This window comes from Nyctereutes procyonoides, unplaced genomic scaffold (assembly GCF_905146905.1).
Source record: "Nyctereutes procyonoides isolate TBG_1078 unplaced genomic scaffold, NYPRO_anot_genome, whole genome shotgun sequence".
Taxonomy (NCBI): Eukaryota; Metazoa; Chordata; class Mammalia; order Carnivora; family Canidae; genus Nyctereutes; species Nyctereutes procyonoides.
Window position 1 is genome coordinate 15,029,677 of NW_026575122.1, and position 12,490 is coordinate 15,042,166.

The 12,490-nt window shown below is 36.9% G+C and overlaps 1 protein-coding gene across 4 annotated transcripts in view; it reads left to right on the forward strand.

The window, feature by feature from the left end:
• Positions 1-12,490, forward strand: part of SH3D19 (SH3 domain containing 19) — a 240,745-nt gene that overhangs the window by 81,882 nt on the left and 146,373 nt on the right. For 3 of the 4 annotated variants that reach the window (XM_055336636.1, XM_055336635.1, XM_055336637.1), the window contains exon 2: positions 3,460-3,499. In XM_055336636.1, coding sequence (XP_055192611.1) covers positions 3,460-3,499 — 40 coding nt within the window. Of the gene's footprint in view, positions 1-1,519; positions 1,670-3,459; positions 3,500-12,490 lie in introns of those variants that run through there. The other variant, XM_055336638.1, reaches the window with a different exon arrangement.

Sequence of the window (12,490 nt, forward strand, 5' to 3'; positions counted from 1 at the left end):
TGTGTGTGTGTGTGAGAGAGAGAGAGAGAGAGAGAGAGACAGACAGACAGACAGACAGACATATGCCTACAAAACCAACAGACTTGGGATGCCTGGGTGGCTCAGTGGTTGAGCGTCTGCCTTAGGCTCCAGGCATGAACCCAGGGTCCTGGGATCAAGTCCTGCATCAGACTCCTCACAGGGAGCCTGCTTCTCCCTCTGCCTGTGTCTTTGCCTCTCTCTCTCTCTCTCTCTCTCTCTCTCTCTCTGTGTGTGTGTGTGTCTCATGAATAAATAACTAAAATCTTAAAAAACAAAATAAACCCAACAGACTTTTATGTAGCTCTACAGCCATGCTGACCTTCACGTTAAGAGTGTACTACTGATCTTTGACCTAAATCATAACACAGCCCGGTAGGCCCCTGGGGTTAGTGCATTATCTACAACAAATGTGCAGCATTTGGCAACTAAATTTTAGGGTTAGAACATTCTTATTTTTAATAACCCCTTTTTTTCATATAAATGGTGAGACTTTGGTATAGTAAGTTATTTCTATGATTCTTAAGTATGCAAAAGCTCAAGAAGCCTTGCAAATATATTTTCTCCTAGTTACTTAAAAATTAGAAACTCTGAAAAAAATTGGGGGGATATAGGCCAAAGAGTATTTGATTTGAAATAAATAAAATCCATATGCTTAAGGCACTATAGTCAAGATGAAATTTCCATATTTGCTATGGATCTGTTCTCATTTTTCTTAAGGGACTTTTATCCAAATGTTTTATTATTGTTGGCGAGATCCAGATCCCAAATCTGCCCTCGGTGCTTTGTTTTGTTCAGTCTTAGATTTTGGACCAAAATAATAACCATTTATTAATTTGCCAAAAATTCAGCATCGCCACTAATGTTATTTCTTGACAATTGCACAATTGTCTTGGCTGTCATGGAGATTTCTTAGCTTAAAATAAGCATGTAAAAATTTTTGTAGACGCACACAACAGACACGTACTAAACATATATGTATTTAAGCTAAAAGATGGCTTAGGGCAAAATGTGAAACCCAGTTCTTTGTACACTCTGAGAAAAAAAAAATAAGACAAGAACATGTGTTTTAATTTGTTTTCCATTGTCACAAGCTGGGGGACAGGGGATATTGCAAGCAATGGATAATTTACCCCTTATCCTCAAATCATCAAATATATGGGTCTTAGGAGTGACATGTTATAATCATTGTGTATGTATATTTACATAGGAATATAACACCGAGAATTTGGGAGGGAATGTTTAAAATGTCTGCCAACAGATTATCAGCTCATTCATTAGAGAAGTACTGTGAGGAGGCATTTATATCTCCTTAGAGCACAAAGTATAAAACAACTGTAGAATTTCCTGTTTTAACCAAGAATGAAGGAGAGCTATGAGCCATTTGCTTCCCGAGTGGACACATTCCAGCTGTGCAGATTGGTCATAGCACATCTGCCAATCAGAACAGGCCCTGGAGGGAAGCCCTCAGATGCTGAGTCTTGTTTACGTGCGTTGTGACTCTGTTTCTCCCCTCCTCCCGTGTGTTGTACCACTAGGCAGATTTGCGGGGCAATTCGCTATTACATGCCTAAATAAACTCTACGAAACTAAGATCACAGCCACGTCAAATGGCATCCTGGGCAGATTTTTAGCTCATCGTTAGCCACAGGTAAGAATTGTTGCTTTGTTAATACTGAAGATAGCTGATCTGCGTCCAGTTTCCAGCTGTGCTTTGAGGTATTTTACTTTTGGTAATAAAACTAGCAGCCTAAAGCTAAAGAGGAACGATTCAAAAAAAAAGATTAAATGTGTGCTCTATTGCTAGACTTTGAAAGTTTTAGTGCTCCACAAGTGAAAAACCATGATGTTTTTATTTGAGGGACTGTAAAACTAAGTTAAATTAAAACAAAAGTTTTAAAAGTGGCAGTAATACTAGGTCACTATGTAGAGAAACAGGAACCAAAAGCATAGTAATATTGTGCATTTTGGAGAGCATTTTATCTAAACAAATATGTTTTATTGTGAATCTTCCTACTTGTTATTCTCTTAGAGAACATACTTCCTGTGTACTAACTTCCTGGTTTAAAGAAACATTTCTTTTTCATTATGAACCTATTCAGAAAGAACTGATAAATACATTTAACTGTGTAAATACTATACTTCTTCTTCCATAACTCTCTCCAGAAGTTTTATAGTATATTTTTAGTATCTTTTTGCTGCTCCAGGAGCAATAAAATTAAGGGGGGAAATAAAGAATTCTTGTCCAATCTTTGTTTTGCCATTAAATTCTATATCGTTAGTATTAATTCAGAAGATACTTTAGAAAACTATATTTTATTAAGATTGCACAGGATTTTTAAAAAGCTATTGCATAGGATTTTATTTTGGCTTACACGTTGATATCTTTTTTTATTTTTTATTTTTTTTTTACTTTTTTTTTTTTACACGTTGATTTCTGTTGTTAGTTTTTCCATAACTGAGACTTTCACTTTGTTTATTCTTAAGCATGTACTGAAAAAAATTGTTACTTGGAGTCAAAAAAAGATGACCTGTGGATTTTTCTCATATATATAATAGTTCTTTCTCATATATATAATAGTCTTCAGGTTGATTAACAGCATTTTACAGCAGCCCAAAGAGGCACCTGGGAAAACTTCAAGCAGCCCTATCTCTTACCCTATAGCAAAGTTTCTCAATGTCAGCTCTATTGACACTTTGGGTGACATAATTCTTTGTTGTAGAGTGCATTGTAGGACATTTTATGCATCACTGGTCTCTTTACCTACTAGGTACCAGTAGTTCCTTCTTCCCCAGTTGTGACAATTAAAAGTGTCTCCAGGCATTGTCAAGTGTCTCTTGGGGGTTGGGAGGTGGATTGCTCCTGGTCAAGAACCACTGCCCTCTATATAGCACATTAGACCTAATTATCAGTGAAACATTGAAATCCAACTTTTGAAAAGTTCTCAGCAATAGAGAGTTAAGGATGAGGTCTTAGGATGTTTGCAGATGCTGCTGTAGCTGACTGCTCATTTTTCTCCCCCTCCCTATCCTGTTGGAAGCTTTTGCTAACCATGATTCATGGAATAATTTTTTTGAGCTGAGTAATCTGTGGCTTTTCAGTTTCCTTTCTTTCCTTAGCTAAATTTGTTTGGGTTTAGTAAAGTGTTTAAAACAGCAAAGATCTTTGAAAATGAAATAATATGTGTAATGATACACTTTCCAAGTAGATGATTTTAACAAACCTTAAAAACTTTACATGCCTGCCTAGCTTTATATCCTTTTACCTCTTATGTCAGACAAATCCTTTCAACTCTGATAAAGAGCCTCATACAGGGTAAGACACAGCAACCTTTGAACAGTCCTTTGTGAAATCTATGGTATGGCAGCCGGTATTTAAGAACTTCTTTTCCAGGGCTTCTGAAGAGAATTTTGACATGTAACTGTCTTCCTTCTTTACAGATCGCAACGAACGAAATAAACCAGAGCACCGTTCTTCAAGGTATGAGTTTATAGTTTTTAATAATTCTGTATAACACTTCTCATTTGGAAAAAATTTGGAGGCAGTTCAAGTATCCCTTATAGAGTTACTGTATATTTGAATCTTCTGTGGCATTCACATAAGCTTCACAAGGGAAAATGTTCATTTTCTGAACAAAAATTCTTTATGAAATTATTGACTACCTGAAAGGCATATTTTTCTTGAGAATTCCTATCAGTGACAGGTAAATCTTTACCAAAAAAATTATTTTTTCTATATTTACTTTCTTTGTGGTTTATTTTCTTCCCCTTTCTTTTTAATAAATATGTATTTCTTTTTTCCTAATTATAAAACTAACATGGGCTCACTGTAGAAATTTTTTAAACATTTTTTAATATAAAACATTAAAAAACAAAACAGTCTATCTTCCATTGGCTGGAGATGGCTGGTTCCTGCTTAAAGTTTGGTGTAATCTTTCTAGTTTTTCTTAGTACATATGTATTCTTTAAGTTTAATTCTTTAAGTTCTTGTTAGATAGATTCTATCTATCTAAGGCAGGAAGGCTATTTCACTTAAGCCCCTCACTTACACTGTCTGAGCATGTATTTCATAAGACCTTCACCAGCACCGAAGAGTATTTTTTAAAATCCTTGTCAAACTTACAGGTGGAAATGTTTTAACTTCTACTCCTATGCAAGAGTGACAGGCCTGTGTTTGATTTTTTTTTTTTAGCCTAGTTCTATGAAGAATTGTAATTCCTTTAATATTATTTTAACCTTATTTCACAGCCCATCACTTCTTTGCATTTTGTGTTGTGGTAACTGATAAAATGGTAATAATGCATCGACTGGGTTGACTGGCCTGGTAAACCAAACCCTGATGCTTTTTCAAAGCATCAAACCCAGAATACATTGATATCAACTGAATAAAAATACAAAGTCTATGAAAACTCCATTAGTTATTCCTCCATTTTGCAGAGATTGTCAATCAAAATAAGTTAGTGAGACCTAATCTGGAAGAAAAATACAGTGGGTTATTTGGAATGTAAGGCTGATCTTTTTTAAGGTATAATTCACATACATTAAAATTCATTCTTCTTGATGTATGCTTCTGTGAGTGTTTGTGAATACATACAGTTGTGTCACCACCACCACTGTAGAAAATTCTATAAGAAAAGTCTATAAGATTTGTTTTAATAATTTTTTAAAAAGGCAATGTAAGAAGAGTTTGATAGCATGTTTAACTGTGAATGGCATAAAGTTGGAATGGTAAAAAACACTCTGTGTGATAAAATCAGGATCCATAAGACCCTGAAGGTTTGATAAATCAAGCAATATAAGTTTTAATTGGAATAAATGTAAGTCCTTACACTTAGGCCTGAAAGACCAATGGCACATAAGGAGATAAGGGAGTTGTAACTTAACAATATGTTTAGAAAACTGTTGAGGATTTAGTTCTTCATAAATTTGTCATAAGTCAGAAATTTTATGCCATTGTCTCCACCTTCCAGAAAAATGTCGGCAACAATTTAATTATACTAAAAGAAATAGAATGTCCAAGAAAAGTCATAGCTCTAGACCATACTTCTTGATATTGTATCCAATTTGGGATTCACAAGGTCTTGAAAAATTGAAGTAGGCAGTGGACTGGGCTATATTGGTATCACTTGAGGAACTTAAAATCAAAAACAGAGTCCCATGCTTCACCCCAGAGATTCTTATTCAGTAACTTTGGAGTGAGTTGATCTTGGAATCTCTATAGTAAAGAAATCCTTTAGTGATTTTGATGTATAGCTAGGTTGGGAACTACTAGAATATAAGACCGCAACCGAGTTGGGACAAGGAATATGAAAGAGAAGAGTAGTTTAGAAATCAAAGTTAAGTTACAGCAAGACTTGTGTAAGGAGTTTGGTGAATTTAGCCTAGGTGTAGAGGTTTGGGGAGGTATGTGGGACAGAAGTAACTGGCTTTGAGCACTTGAAGGGCTGGTATGTAGAAGACACTAGCTGACTTGTTTCTCCTAAAGGCTAGTGTCCACCACCAGAAACCAGAGATCCTTGGAGAAATGGCTAATTCAGGGTCTGGGGAGAGGATAGTATATAGGTGAGGCTGGGCTTGTGGTGTGACAGAAAGATAGGAAATGCTTACTAATGGTTCATGTCAAAAAGGCCTAGGAGGCAGTATCAAAAACCACCTACTGGCCAAATTTGGGACAATTTGAATATCAAAAAAATTTTAAAGTGATAATAAATTCTAATGCATTGGATTTTTAAAAATCCGTGCAGAAGAGCTCATAGAATCATTTTATAATTCTTAGTATAATAGTTGATTCAGGCAAGGATCATCAGTGGCTACAAAAAGTTGGGCAAAAAAGTTATTGGAGGGACAAATATTCACACTGGCTTAAGTATTTTTAAGTTTATATTTTTTAATTAGTTAATTAAATTATAAGATTTACCTATTTATTTGAGAGAGAGAGAGAGAGAGAGAGCAGTGGGGAGAAATGGGGAAAGGGAGAGAGGGTCTTAAGCAGATTGATGTGGAGCTCGATCTCAGAACCCTGAGATCATGACCTGAGTGGAAGGCAGACACTTAACAGACTGGGCCACCTAGGAGCCCCAGTTTTTTTTTTTCTTAAAGATTTTATTTTTTCATGAGACACACATACACACAGAGGCAGAGACAGGCAGAGAGAGAAGCAGGCTCCCTGCGGAGAGCCTGATGTGGGGCTTGATCCTGGGACCCCAGGATCACGACATGAGCCAAGGGCAGACACTCAACCACTGAGCCACCCAGGTACCCCTTTGAGTTTTTAGTTACAAAAGGGGAAATGTAATTTTTCAGTGAATAGATCTGTTGATCTCGTTCTTTTTTAAAAAATATTTATTTTTTATTTGAGAGAGAGAGAGAAAGCATAGGCAGGGGAAGTGACACAGGGAGAGAAAGAAGCAAGCTCCCTGCTTGGCAGGGAGTCTGAAGCAGGGCTCGATCCCAGGACTTGGATCATGACCTCAGCTGATGGCAGACACTTAACCCACTGAGCCTCCCAAGTGCCCCGGTGATCTCAGTCTTAATCAGGTGGTCAAGTTATATGTCATCACTACTGAGACATCCCGACAGTATATGCCTCCATCAAGTATAATACACATAGAAGTCCTGGCAAAAACAGATAATGTAATAAAAATACAAAGTCTTAAAAAATTTTTAGATTAAAAAAGACTGAATTTTTCTTTAATCTGGAATTTTAAAATCCAGATTTAAAAAAAAAGGCACTTTGGGGATAAGTAGGAAAATTTAAATATAAATTTTATTTTAGATAATATTTTGTTAATGAAACTTTTTTTAGATATATAAATAGGAATGCTGTCATGTGGGAGAATGTTCTTATTCTTAAGAGATAATACACAAAAGTGTTAGAAGTGATGTAGTCTTACATTTGCAAAATAACTCTCAAATGATTCATGAAGAAAAAAGGTAAAACCGCAAATATAGGAAAATATTAATTGGTGAGTAGATGAAAAGCATATGGGCATTGATTGTGCTGTTCCCTCAACTTCTCTACAGACTTGAAATGTGCGAAGTAAATAGCAATGGAAAGAAATGTTCTGTGTTCCCTAGAGTCCTGGAGGGTAGAGTGTGCACCTGTGGGTGGAAGCTGAGGGGGTTGCATTTCTGCACAATGTGAGGAGGAAGTGCCTGACTAGCTGGTCAAAGATGGAATCGGTTACTCTGTTAAGGGAGCATTGTCAAGGAAAAGCTATATAGGCTAGTGCTGAGAATAAAAAGATTCATACATTGCTAAATTATTACTCTAGATGGTTCCTGCCCCCCTTGCTCATTCAGTAGCTAATAAGTGTTGAGAGGCCCTAATCTAGGCTCAAGGTACCATAGAACACAAGAAAGTCTTCAACGGCATGGAGCATAGAGTGCCTGTTGTTAGGGATTTTCACTCCCAATCTCAGAGAGCCTGTTTATTCTAAAGTCAGGTTCCAGGTCATCCTCATTCTACTTCAGGCAAGGCTTGTGGTACTCTTGAGGGTATTCAGAAAGTATTTTCTTTGCCCTCTAATTTATACTGTCAGATTCTCAAGGCCTGTGCTATTAGTCTTAGGAACCTCAGCAGTTGGTATAGTGCCTGGTTCGTGATAAGCACTTCATAAATGTTTATTGAATAAATGCCAATTATAGTTCAAAGAGGTAAAGGAAATGCCGGTGTTTTTCCTTTGTAATTTGGGAGGAATCTCTCAGAAGTTGGCCTATAACTGTTATTGACTATGTTTGTTACAAGTGTAGCAAAGAGTAATGCCCTAATAAGAAAGGAGAAACGTTTTTGCAGGAAAGGCCATTGTTTTCTTTATACAGTGTCTGCTGAGATTGGCAGTGACCTGTTCTCCTGCCCTTCTCAGCCAAGCAGGGCTACCCCACCAGGCCTGCAGTGCATCAGGCAGATTTAATACCTGCTGCGTCAACAGAGCAGAAAGAAGAGAATATAAACAAAAGTCACTTAATTTTTGTACGTTTGTTGGTTCTCCTCAGGCCACTCACTCAGCAGCAAGAATGATGGGCTTAGTGCTCAGTAAGGATAAGAGATGCATTTCTTTTGTTTGGGTTTTTATAAAGCTAAACACTCCTATAGCTTTCCCTGTGAGAAGTGAATAAATCTGGAATGTCTACCTTTCATTTCAGTGCTGAAAGAAGGAAAGCATAACTCTTGTCAAGTTAGTTTTTATCAGGTATAAGTCAACTTGAAGACCTCAAGCCAAAAAATACTGTGTAAGCATCTGTAAGAGATTTGCTGGGTACTTTTTGGTTAGTTGGTTTTGAGAGTTGGCATTAAAAAATTTGCTTATTGCTGATTGACCTCTGTTGAAGTCAGAAATATCTGAATTCTTCTTGCCTTTGGCTTGTTAGTTTAAATACACCATTTACCAAATTGATGTCCCATGGAACATTCTTCTGTAGGATATTAATCAATATATAAGAAATAAATATTCGTGCACAAAAAGCTTGTGAAATGGTAAGTTAAAGCGAAATTAGGCACATTTCTTTGCGGTGATTCCACTAAGAGTCTTTGATACACTAAAGTGCATTATAAAACTCCAAATGGGAGATTTGCTATACAGGATTTTAAAATTTTGTTTGAATTTTTAACTTCCTTTCCCAGACATAGCTATTAATAACACATAGAAAAATGTGCCATGAAATGACAGTTTGGGAAACTAATTGAGAAGGGAGTAGGAGCTAAATAAAGATAATAAAGAAAGTTAAGCCCTGTGGCAACCAGTGCCAGGAAAATGGAAAATTAGAAGCTCTTTTTACCACCCTACCAGCTCTGAATAATAGATTCCAATGACTTATGGGGGCTGAAAAAACCAGCTACTTTGTCTTAAATGTTTTAACCTACTACAAGGAAATAATTTACCGCAGGAAAAAAAAAGAAGGCGGCATTGAAACAAGAACCTTAAGCTTCTCAAAAATTATTACTTGAATCTTTGTTTTCCTAAAGCCTTCTGAAAACATCTGTTATAATTCCCCTTTGATACTTATTCATAAAATTCAATGAAATTTCGGAAAAATCACCAAAAAATTGTTTGAACTCAGCAAAATGACTGAAATTTTTAAGGAAGAACAAGAATAACCAAGACAGTTTTGAAGTTCAAGAGAAGGAGGTGGACTCTTGTGAATAATTAAGACAATGTTTTGTCAGGAAACAGAACAAGGCAAGGGAACAGAATAGAGTCCACAACAGACATAAGGCAGATACACACAGTTCTAGAGGCAGCATTCAGATGAGGGGGGAAGATGGACGTGTCCACAAATGGTCATGGAACAATTAACAATCCATATTAATAAAAGTTCAAATGGAATTTGTTTTATCATAGGAGGTAGAATCTAAATACATAGAATTCCAAAAATGAAACTGAAATATTTTGAAGAAACATATAATAATGTCTTTATGACTTTAGGGTAGAGAATGAGTTCTTAAGTCTCAACAAGTATAGACCACAAAGAAGAGGATTGGTGAATTAAACTTTGTGAAAATTTAAACCTTATGTATGTGAGGACACCAAAAGCATGTGACAAGACAAGTCATGGCGGTGCAGTGCACACAGGCAACAAAGGTTGATGTCGATAAATCAATGTGTCCCGTGAATAAGAAACTACACATCAGCACAAAAAAGACAGTCAATATGGGTAGGGAACTCACAAAAAAATGAAACCTAAGTAGCCAACTAATTATTGAAAACCTTATTTACCTTGCTGATATTAAGAAGATGTACCAGTGAGGGCAGCCTTGGTGGCTCAGCGGTTCAGCCCTGCCTTCAGCCCAGGGCATGATCCTGGAGACCCCGGATCGAGTCCCATGTCAGGCTTCCTGCATGGAGCCTGCTTCTCCTTCTTCCTGTGCCTCGGCCTCTCATTCTCTCTCTCTCTCTCTCTGTCTCTCATGAATAAATAAAATCTTAAAAAAAAAAAAGATGTACCCGTGACACAATAATGAGATACCATTTCACTTCTATCAGGTTGGCACAGAAATCTCAAAAAAGTGATAGGTATGTATGTGAAAATTTGGCATATCATATTTAGAGAGCAATTGAGCAATATCTGATGAAGCTGAAAATGCCCATACCCTACAACCCAGTAGTTATAACATGCCCTGGGGATAATTCTTTCACGTTTGCCAGAGGAACCATGCACAAGAATGTTGGGAGTAGCAGTGTTTGAATTAAGGGAACTACAGCTATATATGGCAATGTAGGTAAATCTTAGAAACATAATTTTGGAAGATAAAAGGTAAGTTGTAGAAAGGTAGATAAAGTATGATCCTATTTATATGAGGTGGAGGTCAGCAAATGGACCAAATCTGGCCTGCCACTTGTTTTTATAGATAGTTTTACAGGAACTTAGCCATGCCCATTTGTTTACATATTGTGTATGGCTGCTTTTGCATTACAACAGAGTTGACTACAGCAGAAAGCATATGGACTTCAAAGCTGAAAATATTTACTATCTGAGCCTTTATAGATAAAGTTTGCAGACTTCCTTTATCACAGGCAAAGCACAAACAGCATGTTGTCTCTTGTGTATTTCTTATGGCTGCATATAAATGTGTATGTATTTTTATATGCATAGTATGTATTTTTTTCCTAAAAGTATCAAAAGATGCTTGGAAATGTTAGTTTAGGGTATTGGTTATCAAAGGAATGGATCAGGGAAAGGTACACAAGGAGCCTTCCAGTCTGTTTATATTGCTTATTCCTTAAGCTCAGTAATGAGCTTTGCAGTATTATCTATACTTTTTAAAAAGTCCTCAAATTTTCCATAATTAATTAAAAAGTCCTTCAAGGGGACCTTGAATCCTATGGCACAAATATGCTTTCACAATACATGAGCATAAAATTGAGTGAAATTTTCTACAGTTATTTCTGAAAGAGGAAAATAACAAGGAAATTAGGATGTTCAGAAAAAAAATGGCAACCACGGTTTCCCATATTACCTCTACTCGTAGTCCAACTCCTATAGCTCCTTTTTTTTTTTAACATTTTTAGATTTTATTTATTAGAGAGAGAAAAAAAACTCATGCACATGAACAAGCAAGAGGAGCGGCAGAAGGAGAGGGAGAAGCAAACTCCCCGCTGAGCAGGGAGCCTGATACCACATCAGTCCCAGGACCCTGGGATCATGACCAGACCAAAGACAGATGCTTAACCGCTTAAGTGATTGAGCCACCCAGGTGCCCTCCTGTAGCTCCTTTACTTGAAACCTCATTTATTGCTTTGTGGATTTTTATCTCACTTTTAGTCACTTAAGAGTTATATAAGTAATACATGAAAACATTTTTTTAATACTACAGAAACTTGGTATCTGCCTTTATTCCATAGGCAATTATTATTAAGAGTCTAATAGTTCAGAGCTGCGTGAGTGCATCTGACACTTGATTTAGGTGCAGGTCATGATCTCAGGGCTGTGGAATCGAGTCCCAGTTGGGCTTGAGCCCGGTAAGGAGTCTGCTTAAGATTCCCTTCCCTGTGCTGCCCCTTGTGCATGCGCTCTCTCAGTCTCTCCCCCTCTGTCTCTCCCTCTCTCTCTGTGTCTCTCAAGTAAATAAGTAAATCTTTTTTAAAAAAAAAATGAGTCTAGGGATGCTTGGGTGGCTCAGCGGTTTGGCGCCTGCCTTCCGCCCAGGGCGTGATCCTGGAGACCCGGGTTTGAGTCCCACATTTGGCTCCTGTAGGGACCCTGCTTCTCCCTCTGCCTGTGTCTCTGCCTCTCTCTCTCTCTGTGTCTCTCATGAATAAATAAAATCTTTAAAAAAAAAAAAAACCCAAACCAAAAAAATAAATAAAAATTAAAAAATGAGTCTAGTGGTTTAGTATTTATCCTACTCTACTTTCTATGCATATATGTACATGTATACATATGTATACAAATTATATTTAGAAAAAACAGGTGTGTGCCTATAGTACATATATATGTATATATTCATATATATATATATATATATATATTTATGCAAAGCTTGCCCTTTTCACTTATATTTTAGGAAGTTTTACCATGTCACTTCCCACTCATTTTTTTTTTGAACTGCTACATAAAATTTTCTTATGTAATTATATTATTACTTATTTAGCCAGTCCTTTATGGATAGCATTTGGGTTGTTTACCAGTAGCATAGCAGGAGTGCTGCTTCAATAAACATCTTTTTTTTTTAAGATTTTATTTATTTATATGAGAGAGAGAACAAGCATGAACGAGGGGGAGGGGCGGGGCAAGCAGGCTCCCCACAGAACCAGGAGCCCAATACGGGGCTCCATCCCAGGACCTGAGCTGGAGGCAGACGGTTAACCAGTTGAGCCACCAAGGCACCCTACAACAAATATCTTTATGTTCATATCTGTGTATACATGTATAAGAAAGCCTTTGGATTTTTTTGTTTTAAGATTTTATTTTATTCATGAGAGAGAAGCAGAGACACAGGCAGAGGGAGAAGCAGGCTCCATGCAGGGAGCCC